Below are 17,511 nucleotides of genomic sequence, written 5' to 3'. Positions count from 1 at the left end.
CACGTTTCGGGGCACCGCTGGCCGTGTCTTCCTGGTGTCCAGCCCGACGACTCCTGTCGCTGCGGCATTGTCTGCTTCCCATTGCCGCTGCTCCGCCGCCCTGCAGGCCCCCGGCGTGACTGGTCCCCACATCCTCTCCGCCCTGCGCTCTCCTGTCTCTTGGTGACTCATCCCTGGGCTTCCCAAGGAAGCGCCCACCCTCTGTCCTTTCCTCCCTTCCATGAGTGGAAAATCCATCTCCACCCCCTGCCCCAGAGCCGGCCAACCCCCTTCCTCCACAATCTACCACCCCCCTCAACAGTTTCCTCTCCAGGCCCAGGGAGCAATCACAGACGCCCCGACCTTGGCTTCCTCTGCTGGGAGGGATTGGGGGGCTGGGCCCCCAAAGGGGCCACTGGCTTCCCCCTTCCTCTGGGCAGGGGACAGAAAGGCGCAGTCCCAGGGAGCGGGGACTGACTTCCTCTTGTCCCGGAATGAGCATGCCTGACCTTTGCAGGCAGGTTTGGGTCTGTCACGAAGAGGAAACCAAAAGCAGTGAGAGAGGGAAGGCAGAGCAGCCAATCAAGGGCAGGGTGAAGCACAAAACCGGCGGCTCCCTGGGGAGCCTGTCAGAGGCTGGGGGCCATGGCCGAGCTGCAGCAGCTGCAGGAGTTCGAGATCCCCACGGGCCGGGAGGCTCTGCGGGGCAACCACAGCGCCCTGCTGCGAGTCGCCGACTACTGTGAGGACAACTACGTGAAGGTAGGCAGAGTGGGCACAGGCCCCGACACCCCGGCCCCTGGAGGGACCCCAGGCAAGGCCACGGGGGCCACCCTGACAGGTGCTTGTCCTGGGCTTGAAGCTGAAGTCCTCCCACTCCAGGCCTCAGCTTCAACCCAGTTCCCCAGACTTGAACGGTGACCCCATGCCACCCAAGCCTCTGCTGCGCCCCTTTCTCTCCCCCAAAGCCTCAGGCGCCCAGGCAGTGCGGTGGCATCCTAGTATCAGGCCTGACCCCAGCTTCCTCTCCTTCCCAGCCTCTCACCCAAACCCACGGGCCCGAAGACTTGTCCTCGCAGGAATGCTGGGGCCATCGTTTTGTTTTCAGGCTGGCTCTGGGTGAGCCTTCACAAGGACTTCCCAGACATTGCAGTGAACTTGAGATGGACCAGGGAGAGCGGGACAGCAGACTAGGCTGGGGTAAAGACAGGGGGTCAGACGCGGAGGCCAGGGCGTGAACAACACGCCTGTGGGGGGCAGGCTGCCAGCCAAACGTGAGGACGCAGTGGCGTTTAGAGCAGTTTTCTGGATTGCGTGGTTGTCCCAGGGCCGAGCATGCGGGTTCCTGGGTCAAGGGAAAGGGAACGAGCAAAACTGGATAACGACTGAGCACCTCTGTGGTTTCATGAATCCTGACGGCCACCTTGCGAGACGATGGTGTTATTCCCGTTTCATAGGCGAGGAAACAGCAGCGCAGGGGGGCAGGGTGACCGGGTTCAGGTCACACAGCTTAGGAACAGCAGGGCCAGGCATCAGCCTCCTGGCCTCTGAAGCTGAGCTCCTCTCCACCTCCCCGTCTCCCTGACACGCTGTGTGACTTTGAGACGGTCCACCTGTACTCCCTGTCCACAGCTTCCTCTGCCCCTGAAGCGCCGCGGGCTAATCCTGTCACCCCTTGGGCAAAACTTCACTTCTCTAACCTGTTCCAGTCAAACCATAAGAGGAGGCGCAGGGATCTCCCAGGTTTATAAGAGTACGGAAAAACAATAATGAAAGGAGCGAGTGCTCCTGGGAAACGGCAGACAAAAGGAAGTCAGTGATGACAGCGGTTCACACGCTCTGCCCCCTCCCTGTAAGCAGGTGGGCTGCCTCCTTTAGTCCTCACCCCAGTCCTGTGAGGCGAGGACCACTCACTCCTGCTTCACATACAGGAGGCTGAGATTCCGAAAGGTTAGCTCACGTCCCAAGGCTTTCCGGCGAGGTTCTGGATTCACACCCACTACTCTGACTGCAGAGCCCACGCAACAAACCTTTAGCTGAAAACACTACCCGGGGTTGTACCTCCTGACTGCCTAGGGGTTGACAGGCGAGTGAGCCAGCTCCATTCTTGTGGCACTGGCGGGCACGTCCCTCCCGACGACAAGGATGGAAGTGGTCCTTTCCATTCCCCCGATAACATCAGCGCACCTCAGTAGCACTGCAGGCGGTCTCTCGTGTGCGCACAGTGCACACACAGCATGAGAGGGTGCGAAGGCCTGAGTCCGACTTCCGGTGCTGCCAGCTCCCGCCTGCAGGACCTGCAGCCAGGTGCCCCTCTGACTCTCCCCGTGGGCTACGTGTGACAACGTGCTGAAGCCTTCAGCCCAGTGCCTGCCCTTTAAGAAGGCCAGGGTAAAAGGCAGCTGTAGCTGTGATCATCATCATCATCATCTGATTCATCATAAGAATGAGAGATACAAATGTCAGTTCTAGCATGATGCAGTAGCCCTTGCAAAACACCCGGGGCACAGGAAGCTCTGATCCGGGGTGGGGGGGACCCCTGGACTCCTGCTTCGTTCATGCAGAACACTACCTAGGAGACCACACAACCAGTGGCCTTTTCTGGCCGCGCTGAGGAGTTTTGTCTGAAGAGCAAATGCCTGGGAAGGGTCTGGATGGCTTCTCAGAACTTCTTTTTAACAAGGCTTGGTTCCTGGGCTCTTGGCCCTCCCCCACCCCCTTCCTTTCACCCCAGCCAGGTGTCAGGAAGCCCGTGGGGAATGGGGGAGGGCGGGCTAGGGTCAACCTCAGAGTTCTCCGTCAGGGTCTGTGGAGTTCACAGGCAGGGTAATTTGCATGATAAATAAACAGTCAGTTATGACGATAGATCCCAAACACTTATCTCCAGACCTAATTTGGTCTAAGACGAAAGTCAGGGGTTAGTAGGCATCCAGGCTCCAGCTTCCCAGAGATGGGCCCAAGCAGACGTTTTTCCTACGTAGGCTGATGGAAAAACCCAGGGATGAATTCCACAGGCCAGTCCGGGGGTGGGGGGACGGCACGGGAGAGCTGAGGCGAGAGGTCTGGGTGGAGACCACAGGAGCAGCCCCTGTTCCGTCGGGGTCTTCACTTCCTCACCTGTTAAAGGAAGGCAGTTGTTTTTCAAGATTTTATTTATTTTTAGAGAGGGGAAAGGTGGGAGAAAGAGAGGGAGAGAAACATCAATGTGTGGTTGCCTCTCTCGTGGCCCCCACTGGGGACCTGGCCCGCAACCCAGGCATGTGCCCTGTCTGGGGATAGAACTGGTGACCCTATGGTTCGCAGGCTGGTGCTCAGTCCACTGAGCCACACCAGCCAAGGCTAAGGGAAAGTTTTGAACAAGAACAAGACCTGCTATCCCTTCCGGTTGTAACATCCTGGGTTGGTTGCTTTGCTTTTTCAAGGCATTTGTTTACATATGCTGATAAGCTGTAAATTGCATGCAAGTGAGCATGTCCTCACTGGTCTTGGAACCACAAGGCAGGGAGTGACTCCCGAGAGGGATACCACAGGAGGGGTGGCTCAAAAGGGTCTGGGTTAGTCCTTTGGCTCCAGCCTAAACACCCACACTCTCTCAGCACTCTGCTCCGATAGGTTCCAGTCTGTTCTCCGCTGACTGGCCTTGAGGAGCCCCCGAGTGCTGAGACCCACTGGTGCAGCCTTGCCTGCCCTGGACGCACCTCCCTGCCCCCACAAAAGTACAGGCTAGAGTGTGGCAACTCCAGAGACAAGGAAGCTGCCCAGGGAATCAAATGACCAGAGAAGATTCTCCCAGCCCCCAAAGTCTGATGTGGAACTGAAAAAAATCTGTCTCTGTCTTACGCCACTCCCTGGCCACCCCTTCACCACGGACTGGCAGCGTGGCCCTGCCCAGCCCCTGGCGCAGCGCCTGGCACGCTGTGCGAAGATGCCCAGCAAGTGTTCAGGTTTACAGTGAATCCATTCCTTAGCTCACAGTTTATTACCTGCCGCCTGTGTGGGGAACGCTATGCCAGAATGGGATGGAGAATAAAATAGACACTCTCACTGTGCTTACATTTTCGTGTGTGTGTGTGGTGGGGGGCAGGGAGATAGACAATTAAGTAAATAGATAAATAATTGTTGATAGTGCTTTGAAGAAAGGAGAACAGGGTAGATATTTTAGACAGTCGATACAAAAGTGGGCCGGGGAAAACCATAAGGTGGTGGGGGAAGGTGTCTCTGAGGAGCCAGGACTCCATAATAAGGAGGATTCCAGAAAGAAGTACAAGTGCAAAGGCCCTGAGGTAGAAGCAACCTTATCTTGAAGGGGAACAGAAATCCAGTGGCCCCTGCGGCTGGGGGGGGGGGGGGGGGAGCACGTGAGAGGGCGCGGAAGGGGCTGAGGGCGAAGAGAAAACAAGACCCGGCCGCGAGGGTCCCTGCACAGGCCCTGGCTGGTCGTTTGGGCTACACTCCTCGTGTGCGGGGAAGCTATTGGGGGAACGGACGAATGAGGTCCCTGTGTTCAGCCTTCAGTCTCCTTATCTACGAAACGGACCGCATCATTGTTCCCCAAACACCCGCCTGCAGGCTGGAGTTAAACCAAGAGCTCACGAGTCACCTGGGGAGCTTTTAAAGGCGCAGACTCACCAGCCTCACGCCCAGGGGACTCTGGTGAGGTGGTCTGGGATGAGATCCTGACGCTGCTGGGTTGGATTTAAGTTTGACATCTCCCCTGGCCAGTCTTTGCCTCCCCACTCCTTTCTCCCGTTCACCTTTCACCCCTTAAGAGGTCTTCAAGAAGGTAGTAGGGTCAATCCTTAGCTTGACTTTTTGAGAGGGAGTAACTTTGGCTCCCCTTGCCCCCGTTCCACAGGGCTAGGTGTGCTTCTCTGCTGGCCCCCGAGTCTGTCTTACTGTCGTCCTGTCGTACTGTCGTTCTTATGGAAACCACTTCAAACACTGCAGGGTCGTTGTTTTTCCCAATTCAACCCCCACCCTCCCCACGCCTTCTCCATCCCCCTTTCCCAGCAAAGGACCCGTGCAAGGTGCTGGCCTCTGACCCGGACCGTGTGTATTTCAGTCCACAGACAAGCGGAAGGCGCTGGAGGAGACCATGGCCTTTACCACCCAGGCCCTGGCCAGTGTGGCCTACCAGGTGGGCAACCTGGCCGGGCACACTCTGCGCATGCTGGACCTGCAGGCGGTGGCTCTGCGACAGGTGGAGGCCCGTGTGAGCACGCTGGGCCAGGTAAGGAAGGCGGGAAGGCTTCCCGGCATTGGCCCCCGACTCCTCAGCCCGACATGGGTGTTTTCTCCCGTAAAACTCCTGTCCTGCCTCTTTCCACATCCAAGTGCCTGACTCCGCCCCGGAAGCTTAGCAATCCCCTAGCGATTTGAAGCTCCGTATCTTTGCGCCTCTGCCTCGGTGCTGGCCTTGCTACCCCGTCCGACTAGGTTCTCCCTGGAGGCAGAGCTCTTTCTCCCTCTGAATTCTCCCCTGCGTGCTAGAAAGCAGACTCTACCAATCATGGCGGCAGCACAGTCCAGGAAAGAGGCAAAACAGACTCTGTTGCCACCCAAGCACAGGCGGTGGCTTAATGAATGTCTTAAACTCAGAGTGCTTGCTTGGCAAGGTCATCTTCGGCCCTAGAAGCGCTGCCACCGCCACACAGTGTCCCCCACCCCTCTGTGACACACACACCCTCCTCCTTCCTTCCTGGATCCTGGGCTGAGGCATTAACTGCCCGTAAACCAACATGCACAGCCCCAATCATACACCGGCCTGGCCTGCGCAGGACCCCACGTTCGGTGTGGGCGTGTCTCTTTCTCTCATCCCCTCGCGTGGAAGTGCCAGCCTTCTCGGTGGTGCCGTGGGTTTCTCCGCAGAACATCCCAGAGGCGAGGGAACTCACTTATTTGCCCCTCAGAAGGGACAGCTGATCCTGCCACGATTCTCAGCCATCGCCATGCTCTCCCTCTCTGCTCCCAGGCCAGCCCCGTGCTTCAGGGCCGCTGTGTTTTCTCTTTTCCTCTGGTGCCTGGTCGGCTAATAATAACCCCTGGTCCCTTCCACCAGGAAGCCGCTCCGAAGCGGCTCCATCCTCCCTTGGGCGACACTTCCCAAGCGCCTTACGGCCTTGGGGATAAAACTCATTCTTTCTCTGGACCTCACTGCCTCCCACGGTCCCTACCCCCACCCCAAATTCTAGCTTCTTGCTCCCTTAAGGGAACGGGCTCTGTGCAGAGCCCACCCCCACTGTGAGTGACCTCCAATGCCGTCACGCAGATGGTGAACATGCACATGGAGAAGGTGGCCCGCAGGGAGATAGGCACCTTGGCCACTGTCCAGAGGCTGCCGCCCAGCCAGAAAGTCGTCCCCCCGGACAGCCTGCCCACCCTCACCCCCTACTGCAGGAGACCCCTCAACTTCAGCTGCCTGGATGACATTGGCCATGGGATCAAGGTAAAGGCAGGGGCTCCTCCTCTTTCTCCACAGCCCCCTCCTCTGCTCCTGCCTCACGGGTCCCTTCTTTCCAGACCCCCCGGGTCTCTTCCACACCCACGTTCTCGTCCCGATCCGAAGTCCCTTTCTTTCCTCACTCCTGAAAGCCATCACCCTCAGGAGGAGCCCCCCCTCCTTAAAATCCCTTCACGATTGCCCCCCTCCCCGCCAGAACAGGCCTCCACCCCGTGCGCAGATGACCTGCCGAGGGTGACGTGGGTGCGGGGTGCGAATGTGGAGGGCGAGAGGAAGGGCGGTTGTCAGGGTGTGCATGAGAACGGCGCCCCAGCCACATGAGAACGGCGACTTCCTCTGTCTGGAGGTTTGAGGTCACCACACTGAGAAGTCACCCAGAGCTGCCGCTGGGTGAGAAGGGGCAGGGAGGCAGCCAGTGGGAGGGGACGCGGTGAGGACGGGGGAGCCTGGCTCTGGCATTTTCTTCTCGGCCCATCTTCTTCGAGAGGTGGGAGACCCGTCCCATTTTTTCGGCTCCTGTCCCCACCCTCCAACCTTCCGGGTTAGACTAAAGCTCCCCCTGACCAAAATGGCCCCCTCCCCCAACATCCTTACCATACCTCCTCCCCAAAAAGGGGAAACTAAAAACCCCCTCCTTCAGTCACCAAGCTTCCCACCACCAAGTTCTTCCTATTGTCCCACTGAGGCGCTTCGAGTCAGCTCAGCCCCCCCCCCCTCCCCGGCTTGGTCCCTAGTGACACAGACCAGAGGGCGTCATTCCCCAGGTACCTGCTCTTGGGGCAGCTCTACCCTGACAGGGGTGCTCTGTCACACATGGGTTTGCACCTTGTCCGAGGTGCGCCCCACTCTAGGTCTGCTGCCCCTGTCTGCCCCGGGCCGGTGCCACAGGCCTGTGCAGGTGGGACATTTCTAAGCGCCAAGGTCACCCTTGCCCCAGGCCTTCCTCGGCCAGAGCCAGGCACCCGCATGCTGGGCTCTGAGGTGCTCTGAGACCCGGGGGCGAGGTGACAGCCCACTCCGCCGCTGAGGCCGTGCAGAGGAAGTGGCCTTCAGGCTGTGTCTGTGCTCTGAGGTTTCGGTGGGGCCCGAGGCAGGCAGGCTCGGTGCCCAGGCGATGAGCAAGGGGGGTGGGGGGGGAGGGAGAGGGGGCTGGGAAGTGGAAGTGGGAACTTGCTGTGCCCGCACTCGCCCTCCCGGTTCTGGTCCGTCCCTCCCCCATTTCCTCTGCGGGATGAAGGGGCCATTGGGGGTTACCCATCAGTGTCAGCCCAGCCCCCTGCCTCCCCGCCCCGCCCCTGCAGGATGCGAGCACGCAGCTGTCGAGGACCGGGACCCTGTCTCGAAAGAGCATCAAGGCGCCTGCCACGCCCACCTCTGCGACTCTGGGGTGAGGCCTCGCCGAGACCCACACCAGCCGCGCGCACGATCCTGAAACTGGTTCCCCACCCTCGCCTCCGCGCCGCCCGCGCCAAACTTCCTCCTCCTCCAGCTGCCCCCGCCCCCCCACACCTGCCCCCTGCGCTCTGGAAGCCTTCCTACACCGTAAGGACACACTCTCCCCTCCCTCCACCCTTAGGAGAGCGCCCCGGATCCCCGAGCCCGTGCAGCTCCCGGTGGTGCCCGACGGCAAACTTTCCGCCGCCTCATCGGTCTCTTCCCTGGCCTCCGCCGGGTGAGCCCCAGAAGTCCAGGCTGGGAGTGGCCGTGGGGCGGGGCAGGGGGGCTGTTCGGAGGGGTCTCCTGCCAGTTCTCAGGGTGACTGCCGGGGCTGAGGACTCAGGATCACAGGGGCGGGCCAGGTAGGGGATGCTGAGTTGGGGAAGGTATCCCCAGGCTAGCCGAGCCTTGCTCTCTCCGATCTCCAGCAGCGCGGAGGGTGTTGGCGGCATCTTCACGACCAAGGGGCAGGCGCCACCCCGAGCCCCGCCTCTCCCCAGCGCCACGGCCCCGCCCCCCCCACCAGCCTCCGACCTCTGCCTGCTGCCCCCGCCACCGGAGGAGCTGTCTCTGCCGCCGCCTGGTACGATCCCTGCTGCCCCTCCTGGCTCAGTTGGGTCCTCCCCTCACCCCCGACCCTCCTTCCCACCCCTCTCGGATCTAATCCCGCTCCCCTCAGTGAGGGCTTTGTCCAGGTCACAGGACAGAAAGGAGGCCGAGAAAGCGAACTAACATCACGTAACGCCTGCGTATGCCAGGCCTTGGGTTCAAAGCTTCTCATCCATGTTCTCACTTCAATTTAACCCCAAGAGGACCTTCACATTCCGGTTTCACAGATGAAGCCGAGCCCCCTGCACTGTCCACAGGTTCAGGGCTGACTGAACACCCACTCCGCACTGGGGGCGTTGTGGGAAGCCCGCGCTGGGCCCGGGCTGGAGGAAGGCCACGTGCAATGGTTAGATCCTGGGCTCTGCTCTTGAGCATGAGGTTCCTGGTGCCACAACGGCAGCCTTTCTGATTTCTCTCCCAGCCCCAGACCTGCCCCCGCCCCCGATCCTGGACATGGATGAATTGGAACTGCCGCCTCCTCCTCCACCAGGCTTCGGGCCCGAAGAGCCTAGCTGGGTCCCTGCTTCCTACTTGGAGAAAGGTACCTGACAAGATCCCACCACCAGGGTTCCCCCCACGCTTCCGCCCCAGAGGCACTCTGAGCCCATCGTCCTGCCCCCAACCCACCCATTTTCCAGAGCCTAGTGGGAAGAGAGCAGCCGGCCTGGCGGTGACATTGACTGAGCCGGGGAGGGGACCCGAGGGCCCAGAAGGCACCCCCGGCCCCACATCTTGCAGCCTTCTCCTCTGGGTGCTCTGCTCCCTAGAACTACGTGGGCCCCTGCATCCCCAAGGCTGGGCAGGAGGCACACCTCACAGTACCCTCTCCTCCTGCCTTGCAGTGGTGACACTGTACCCATACACCGGCCAGAAGGACAACGAGCTCTCCTTCTCTGAGGGCACGGTCATCTGCATCACGCGCCGCTACTCCGACGGCTGGTGTGAGGGTGTCAGCTCGGAGGGGACTGGGTTCTTCCCAGGGAACTATGTGGAGCCGAGCTGCTGACAGACAGCCTGGGCATCTCTCTGGACTGCTGACCGCAGGCTTTTCCCTGAGTGGACCTTGAGCCCCAGGCCGAGGCCAGGCTCCAAGATCAAGCAAGGCCGGACCGGGCTTGCCCACCTCTTCAGCTGTGAGCAGTGTCTGCACCTGCCCCCACCGCGGTGGGAAGGGATCCCTGGGAGAGAGCAGAGGGGCCCTGGGGCCTGCTGCAGACGGGAAAGAACCAGAAGCCACGGAGTTTGGTGATCTTGTCCACAGAGGACCCCTATTCCACATTGGGCGGGGACTCCCGCTGCCAAGCGCCAACTTTGAATAAAACTCTGATGAACTCCTGATCCATTTGCCCTGTAGGGCTGGGGGGACCAGAGAGGGACTGAGCCTCGTTCAGCTCTAGGGCTCCTGCTAATTCACGAGCCCCCTCTGCCTGCTGTCGGCAGCAGCATCTCTCCCACCCCCTCCATCCTCACTGCGCGCCCTCTCTGTACTGGACTTCCGATGCCCTCTGCAGCGATGGGCTGAACACCGTGTGTCTGGTCCTGGTTTCTCAGGCTGGGCACTCTGCCAGAGTGGGGAGCAACTCCCTCAGGTAAGTAGGGCTCCCTGAGAGCAGAGACCACCTCACCCTCACCCCTTCGATTGAGGCGCCAGAGAGCTCAGTCACTTCACCCTTCACCTGCTTTATAGCTCGAAAACACCAAGAGTGAGGCTTGGGTTTCACTGACTCAGCGTTAAAACATCATGGCTTCCTGTTCCATACGAGAGGAGCGGGGCGCAGAGGGCCCAGCCTGCGAGGGTGCCTTTGGTTGAGTTCCTGGTCTTGCTGCATAGACGAGGCTGGGGTGCGGGGAGCCACCGTGGCCTGGTGCGAGAAACCGCGCAGGCCCAACCGAAGCAGGGCGGTGTGCTACCTCGATCCACCACCAGGAGGCGACTGTTCTTTCTGGCTTTTTTTCCTTTGTGGATGCTGGCAGGGTGGCTGGCAGGAAAGGGACGCGAGAAAAGGGATGTAGTGTGGGCTCGCGGGAGGTGAAGCAAGATCTAGGTCTGGGGCTGTCGGAAGAACGCGAGAGCGTCACCTTCCCGCAGGGAGTCCGGTGCGGGAGGATTTCGGGACCTGAGTCTCCTTTGACCTAAGACTGTGGGAAGGGAGTTTATGCAGCCAGGGCAGGGCAGCAGTTCAAGTTCTCTCCCCTGCAAGGGGGCCTCTTCCTCCCAGTTCAGAGGACGAGGCTTTTGGAACCGCTGCTGCGTTCCTAGGTATGCGCACCACCGGGGTTGTGCCAGACTCCAGAATTTAGCTGTTTGCAGTGGATCTGAGGGAGGCAGCCGAGCTGGTTTAACTGCATAGATAAGGACGGCTCCGAACTCCCTCCCTCAGTCCCAGAAAGCACGAGCCTGGAATTCTAGAAATTCCCGGAGGGACGGTACCAAAGCGAGAGGGAAAAGGGAGTTACAAAACCAGGTTCTTTCCCAGTCTCCCCCTACCCCCGTCCCTTCTTGGCCGGGCGCCCCCTGCAGGCAGGCAGCCATCTCAGCTCGGCTTCAGCACCTGCTGCAGGTGGAGGCGTACTTCGGTGGCTGTCTCCCAGGGCACCACCGTGGCGCGGAATGAGCTGGGCTCCGCCTTCTGCGCCTCCTGGATAAGGCGGTGCATGGGATAGCCGCGGCGCGGGAAGGCCACGTCGCCGCTGGCCAGCAGCCCCATGGGGCAGAAGTCGTTGGCGCCGTCGCCCACATAGAAAAGGCGCTCAAAATGCACGCCGTCTTGGGCCCGCTCCTGCAGGTAGTCGCTGAGCACCTTGTGCTTGCACATGTTGGCGGGGCAACGGGGGCAGCTGTGCGTGTGGAAGGGCCGTAGCGTCAGCAGCCCGCGTGCGTCGGGCCCCGACGGGTTGCTGAGGATGCGGCGGAACAGGCCGAGATGGCCCGCAGCGCGCAGCGAGCTCTCCACGCCGAAGGTGTTGGCATCCGAGATAAGAATCACCTCGAAGCAGGTCCCCTGCTTGGCCACAAACTGCAACAGGTCGCCCATGCCCGGCGACAGGGGGATGGCCTCGTAGACAGCGCGCAGGTCCCGGGGCCGCACGCCCTGCTCGCCCAGGTACTTGAAGACGCGCTGCATGTACTCGTTGTAGAAGCCCTCGCGGTAGGTGGCGCGCAGGCTCTCCGGCAGCCGCTGGCCCGGCGCGGCGCGCACTATCGAGTCGTCGCTGTTTTCGTCCACGATAGTCTCGTCAAAGTCGAAGGTCAGGAGGAAGCGCGGCGCGCCCTGCACCGCCATCCCGCTGTCCTGGGAGCAGGGAGGAGAAGAGCAGGAGGAAGAGGGAGCAAGCGAGAGCGGGCGCGGCGGGCGCCGACCCGGGAGAGGCTGGTTAGCAGGCCTCGGCCAGAGGTGCTGGCACATCCAAGACCTGAGGAGGACCCAAAGCTGATTAAGCCGGGGGAGCACCCAACGCCGCGGACCCCATCCGCAGCTCCCTGCCCACCCCCTGGGCACCTCTTAACTAACTGCGCTGGGGCTATCCTCAGAAGACCATCCTCCTCTAGAGCCCAGAAGAGCTTCCTTGGCGCCTGTTTCTGCTACTCTCATTCAGGGCCATTGGGACTTAACCTAGGTCAGCTCAAAAGCGTGGACAATGAGTGCCAGACCCACGCATGGAGAGTAGGTGCCTGGGCCTCTGCCTGGCCAGAGAGCTGCAGTTTAGCTTTGGGAATGACTAAGTAGGGAGATGGACTGCACAAGACCCAGGAAGGCTCTTTGGGAGCTGCCTCCAGCCAGATGGCTCTGGGCAGGCGTCCATGGATGGGGCTCGCTTTTCCAGGGAGTCTTAGGGCCCTGTGCTGACAGCTCATCACTAGTCACTTGCCAATTCCCCGGGAGGACCGTGTCAGCGGGTGGGGTTCCTGCCAGAGTCCGAAGCAAGCGGGCAGCAGAAGCAGTGGGGCTTGGGGAGGTAGAAGCCTCCCACGCCAGGCCACGACATACCTGGGAGACAGGTAAGGGAGAGGAAAGAGAGCGGCAGTGGCTGAAAAGGTGGAGGCAAAGTTAGTGGGGACGTGGGCAGGGGGTGGTATGAGGCAGCAGTGGGGAGGGAGGGGCCAGGAGTAAGGAATGATGGGAGAGCTGGGAGACAGGCTTGGCAGGAGACAGAGTGGGGGTGAGGGGCTCCGGGGAGTGGAGACCTTGGGCCAGAGTCATGTGGACGGGGCCATGGGAGAGAATGGAGACAACAGGGCAAGGGTGAGGGCTCACAGAAAGGCATGCAAATGCAAGCAGAAGCCCTCAGCAGCTGCCCGCAGCTGCATGGAAGCAGGGGGCAGAGTGAGCAGATCATGCACAGCTTCAGAATACCCACTCCCCTGCTCTCCTCCCTCCCCGCACCCGAGCCTCCCTCCCTGATCAGCCCAGACAAAGCCCCTCCTTCTGGTGTCTTTCTAACTCCTCAGTATTTCTGTGATGTTTATGGGCTGGATGGAACCCCTTGTAAAACAGGGAAGCCCAGGCTCCTCATTCAGAGCTGAGCTTTGAACCTGGCCATCTGCTTCCCTAATGGAACTGCCCTTTAGACCTCATTCTAGTCACCCACTGGTCTCAGCAACATCCACCTGGGGGTCTCAGTGGCCCAGAGTCTCAGGAGTTGAGGATGTCAAACATCAGGACCCGTCAGCTGGGATGGAAGCTTCTAGGGGTTAGCGGAGGCCCAGTAGAGGTGAGGGTGAGCCTGAAAGGGGCTGGACAGGGTTCCTCCTATCCCGTGATGGAGACATGGAGGCTGAGGCCTCATCCTAAGAAACCCTTAGAGGGACCCACTTACCCTCGACAGGCACCGGAGGCCGCCAACCGGAAAACACCCACTCATTGTTGGTCCGTCGCCCTGGACACCACCTGTAAGGACTCTGTTGGTCTCTAGCCGTCGTCCAGAGCTCCTGACAACCACACAAGGTCTGTTTAGGGGTGTGCAGTCAGGAAAATAGACCACTAATGCCACCCCACCGTATCCCCTATGCTGAGCCCCAGGAACTGCTCCCAGGGGCTCAGTAAACACAGCTCTTCAGACGGGAAGAACGCGTACAGACCACGAAGCCCCTGCTAGGCATCCTCTCCGCAATCCACTGTGATGCCGGAGAGGTCATAGGTGATCTGGTTGGAGACTGAGAGGTTAACCGACGTGCTCAAAGGTCACACACTGTAAATGGCAGAGACAGAGCTCAAAACCGGACCTGACTCTGGGACCAGTGCTTTTTTTCCTAGTGTGGTCCTTGCCCCTTTCTTGCATGTGGTGCAAGGTAGTTCACAAATCATGTTCACCCATATTCTCTCACTGCTCATCGCCGCTTCATGAACTCAGCTGATGAGAAGGGCTCAGGGAGGTTTAAAGCACTTTCCTGCAGCCACGCTCTTTCCATAGGTCAGAGCCTGGATCCCGGGCACCTGGCCAGAGCCTTGCCTGCCCTCTGTCCTCACAAGGACAGGGGCAGATGATGGGGTTCCCTGTACCACAGCCGGGGTCCCAGACCCCTGGGCACCACTGGCTTCTAGGCAGGTCCAGCAGATTGAGATTTCTGCTGGACTTTGCTGTGTGGCTTTGGAGACAAGGTTTGGCTTTGTGGGGCCTTCACCACTGCAGCTACCAAAGGTACCACCTGCAGCCCCCAGTGCCCCACTCCACCTCCGACCCCGTCCAGCCCGGAATAAGAGACCAGAGGCAGCTGGGACAGATCTGGAAAGGTATTAAGAGCTAGACTGACTCCACAAGGAAAAGAGCAAAGATCTGGCTGACTGCTGCCCTCTGGTGGTGACAATGGGTGACACTGGAAACACCTCTGACTTTGTCAAGGTGACACTCTCTCCAGATCATCCCAGGATAGTAGGGAGAAACTATTGCCCCCCAAGACAGAAACTGGAGCATCCAGGAGCAGGGCACAGGTCAGAGGGAGGGGCTCTATCACCTTCCTTCTTGAGGTACCGCATCCCTCCCTCCTTCGGCCACATATGCATTAAACCCTTTCGGTCAGGATGGGATGTGGGGCTCAGCATTTTCCTTAAGAACTTTTAATTGCAGAATTGGGAGACGTGGTCAAAACTAAATGGGGCCATGGGCAACAGAGGGGATTTGGGGAGAATAGACGAAATCAAGGGGATGATGGGATAGGCAAGCAGGCGCAAGGACTGGTGGGTTTTACAACCCGTGGTAGGATTTGGAGGGTGGGAGAGGTGTCCCCGGGCCTTATCTGGAGGGAGTTTCAGCCTTCCAGGATCCTGGCTGATAACTCTCGGCCCTCCTGGTGCCATTTCCATTGCAAAGGCAAACAGGAACAGACCTGTGCTGGAACATGCCACACACGTGGGGAAGCGAGGGGTTAGATGCAGGGAGATAACAGAAGGTCTCCAGAAGCTGCCCAGAGACCAGCTTTTATCCCACAGAGAATATTCTACTGATTTTTAATCATCCTCACAACTTCTCATTTCTCACAGCGAAAGACGTAGTTACTTTTTAAAATATATATTAATAGTAGTGTTTAGGGAAATTGGTTAAAAGTTTTATTGTTTGGTAAGCTGTCTTTGTTTCCTTGACTCCCCATAGCAGAGAGCCAGGCATCCTAGGTTTCTTCCCCTGGAAACGGAGACGGCCACGCTGTGACTCCCCACCCCTGCCCCGAGCCGCAGGCATCAGAGGGGACCCCGCCCCCACGAGAATCTGTCTCCCGTGACGTTCAAAGAAGTTACTCACCTCCAGGAGTTTTGTCCTGAATGATCAAATCATTTTGTGTCATCTAAAAAAGCTCCTCAAATAAAAGGACAGGATGTCTGAGCTTCTCCAGCAGGCTAGAACAGAGAGAGGAGGGGAGGGTTTCTTCCGGGTGACAGGGAGCCCAGTGAGTCCCAGGCAAAAGCGGTGTCTCCCTGACTCCACACCGGGTCACCAGATTCTGCCCTACTCCCCCTTCTTTTTTTCATACATGCTCTTAGGTGACATCTATGGGAATGGGTGGGAGGGTCCCCTGAGGATGGGGGAGGGAAACCAGCCTCTTTTTGGTATAGCCCCTAAGTTTGCAATTCCAATCTTAATGGATGGAGGGAGCCCACAGGACCGTTTGGGGAAAGGCAGCCACAAGCAGTGTGTGGGAAGGGTATGGGGGAGGGCGAGGACCCCAGGGGTCCCTCAGTGACAAGACGAGGTCTCCTTGTACCAATGGCCAGAAATCTGATTCAGCCACTGAGTTGGAACTCTTTTCCTCCCCCAGAGAGCACTCCCAGCCTCACTACTGTTGCAAATAGGGAAAACAGAGGCCAAGAGAGGTCGAGCTGCTGCCGGGGGGCCACACAGTCTCAGGATCAGGACTAGAACTCCGGGGTTCTGGTGCTTCCTGGAAAAACTGCAGCCAGAGCTTCCCTTATCGCCCTGGAGACCCCCTTAGACTATGAACTTCCTGTCCTGACTAGTAGGAGCTGATGACCTGGAGCCCTGGTGCCAGTGAGGAAGCTGGGACCTGGAATCACCTCTGGGCTTGCCCTGCTGGGAGGGGATCCTCATTGGGCAGGGAGGTGGCAGCTGCCGGGTGGAACTCGGGGGGGGGGGGGGGGGGGGTAGATATTTTTAGAGGTGGTTGAAGGCAGGCGCTCTGGCACACCCCCAGCTGGCGGGTGCTTCTCTCCAATGCGGGGCTGGGGGTGCGAAGTTTAAGGGGCCGGGGGTACTAGTGGGTGGTGGGGAGCAAGGGGGCACCGATTCTTTCGCTTTGACATAGTCCGGGACGGACGATACACCTGGTCACCACGTTCCTGGGGCAGGAGAAAACGGGACTCATTCCTCTGCTCCAGGGACTCCCCCACTGACACACGCGTGAAGGAGCGCCCTGAAACTCCGCACAGCCCCCACTCCACACTCGGACCCCAGCCCGCCCCTACCTCGGGGAGCCCAGGACTCACGTGGGGAGCGGCGGCTGCAGAAGTCTGTCCCGGCTGAGTTTGGAGTGTGAAGGAGTGAGGAGAGGGGCTAGCTGAGGTATTTGGGCGCAGGATGGAGCCAGAGGTGCTTACTGGAATTGGAGGGGACGTGGTGCCTTATCCACCCCCGGACTTCTGGGCTCTGGCTCACGAGTCCCTCCGGTCCGGAGGGGTCGTGGATGATGTGCGTCTGGGCCGTCCCTCCAACTGCCCTCCATCCCCCACCCCCCGGGCTGCTGCCGCGTCCCCTTTAAATGCCCGGGAGCTAGAGCCCAAGCCACGGCTGGCGCTGCGGCAGCCGCAGCACCCTGGCCCACCGCAGTCCCCATACGTCACAAGCGACTGTCCAATCACGGCGGCGCCGGCGCTCATCAAAGGGGCGGGCCACGCCTCCCGCCTGCCCCGGAGGCTCCGGGAGTGCCAGCGTAGGTGGGATTGGGTGCCGCGGGCAAGGGTAGGGTGGAGAGTTTAGCCCTTTGGAGGAACGTGGGTGGGAGCACCCTCCGTGGAGTGGATGTCGGGATTCTGCGTAAGTCCCCGCCCACATACCCTGGAGTGCCAGGGCTGTGGACTTTCAACTGCAGCTCCCAGGGTTCTGATCCCTGGGATGCGGAGAAATGCACCCCAGCCTCCGGCTCTCATTCGGTCCTTGAGTCCTAAGCCCGGTGATTGGCCCCGGTTGGCCCAGCTCAGGGAAAGCAGTCCCTCTGTTCCTCTCCCACGTGCGCATGGCTAGGTGCCCTCTCTCCTGCAGGCGGCGTCACAGCGCCCCGTCCTAGCCTTTGGGACCTGTCCTCGGTTACAGCTTACAGGTTCCAGGTTCCAGGGGATTGCCAGGAAACACCCCCTAACTCCCCTACCCTGTAAACGCTGAGTTGGGGCCCGAACAGTTGGCCCGTTCGCGAGTGGTGTTGTAGTTAAAATACCCACCTCTGCCTCCTAAGAGTCTGTTCTCAGCCACCCTCCCCCACCCCCCTCCTGCCCTCCCAGCCTGGTGCTGAGGGGAAGATTCTGTTCGGAGAGGAAAGCGGTGAGGCTTGTAGTTACTGAGAACACAGTATGAACGGGCCGCTG

General features: G+C 59.8%; 2 protein-coding genes across 8 annotated transcripts; one reads left to right on the top strand and one right to left on the bottom strand.

Annotated features, from left to right (window-relative positions):
• The first annotated feature begins 263 nt into the window (after positions 1 to 263).
• Positions 264 to 9,823, top strand: ABI3 (ABI family member 3). Its single transcript, XM_028520905.2, has 8 exons — positions 264 to 741; positions 5,042 to 5,209; positions 6,248 to 6,424; positions 7,741 to 7,826; positions 8,016 to 8,111; positions 8,305 to 8,459; positions 8,907 to 9,026; positions 9,328 to 9,823. The coding sequence occupies exons 1-8, from the start codon at positions 625 to 627 to the stop codon at positions 9,489 to 9,491; spliced, it is 1,083 nt and encodes a 360-aa protein (XP_028376706.1). The 5' UTR covers positions 264 to 624; the 3' UTR covers positions 9,492 to 9,823.
• A 375-nt stretch (positions 9,824 to 10,198) lies between these two features.
• On the bottom strand, positions 10,199 to 16,763 carry PHOSPHO1 (phosphoethanolamine/phosphocholine phosphatase 1). 7 transcript variants are annotated; one of them, XM_028520497.2, is made up of 5 exons: positions 16,420 to 16,763; positions 15,221 to 15,315; positions 13,304 to 13,415; positions 12,356 to 12,474; positions 10,199 to 11,899 (listed from the first exon to the last, which is right to left on the bottom strand). In XM_028520497.2, the coding sequence occupies exons 3-5, from the start codon at positions 13,346 to 13,348 to the stop codon at positions 11,020 to 11,022; spliced, it is 1,044 nt and encodes a 347-aa protein (XP_028376298.1). In that variant the 5' UTR covers positions 13,349 to 13,415; positions 15,221 to 15,315; positions 16,420 to 16,763; the 3' UTR covers positions 10,199 to 11,019. The 7 variants fall into 7 exon arrangements, with proteins under 7 accessions (XP_028376298.1, XP_035889693.1, XP_028376301.1 ...); XM_036033800.1 differs by lacking the exon at positions 12,356 to 12,474 and having other exon boundaries at positions 10,199 to 10,624; positions 11,038 to 11,899; positions 16,420 to 16,760; XM_028520500.2 differs by lacking the exon at positions 12,356 to 12,474 and having other exon boundaries at positions 16,420 to 16,760.
• Between the last annotated feature and the right edge of the window lie 748 nt (positions 16,764 to 17,511).

The sequence above is a fragment of the Phyllostomus discolor genome, chromosome 8 (genome assembly GCF_004126475.2).
Source record: "Phyllostomus discolor isolate MPI-MPIP mPhyDis1 chromosome 8, mPhyDis1.pri.v3, whole genome shotgun sequence".
Lineage (NCBI taxonomy): Eukaryota > Metazoa > Chordata > Mammalia > Chiroptera > Phyllostomidae > Phyllostomus > Phyllostomus discolor.
The sequence above is the reverse complement of the archived record's forward strand: the minus strand, read 5'-3'. Positions and strand labels throughout refer to the sequence as shown.

Bases quoted from the DNA above. Each gene is read 5' to 3' on its own strand.
- PHOSPHO1 (XM_028520497.2), bottom strand. From the start codon at position 13,348: ATGAGTGGGTGTTTTCCGGTTGGCGGCCTCCGGTGCCTGTCGAGG. The intron at 12,475-13,303 runs GTAAGTGGGTCC...CCTGTCTCCCAG, and splicing joins GCCTCCGGTGCCTGTCGAGG to GTATGTCGTGGCCTGGCGTG. The intron at 11,900-12,355 runs GCAAGTGACTAG...GGTCCTCCTCAG, and splicing joins ACGGTCCTCCCGGGGAATTG to GTCTTGGATGTGCCAGCACC.
- ABI3 (XM_028520905.2), top strand. From the start codon at position 625: ATGGCCGAGCTGCAGCAGCTGCAGGAGTTCGAGATCCCCACGGGCCGG. The intron at 742-5,041 runs GTAGGCAGAGTG...TGTGTATTTCAG, and splicing joins GTGAGGACAACTACGTGAAG to TCCACAGACAAGCGGAAGGC. The intron at 9,027-9,327 runs GTACCTGACAAG...CCTGCCTTGCAG, and splicing joins TGCTTCCTACTTGGAGAAAG to TGGTGACACTGTACCCATAC.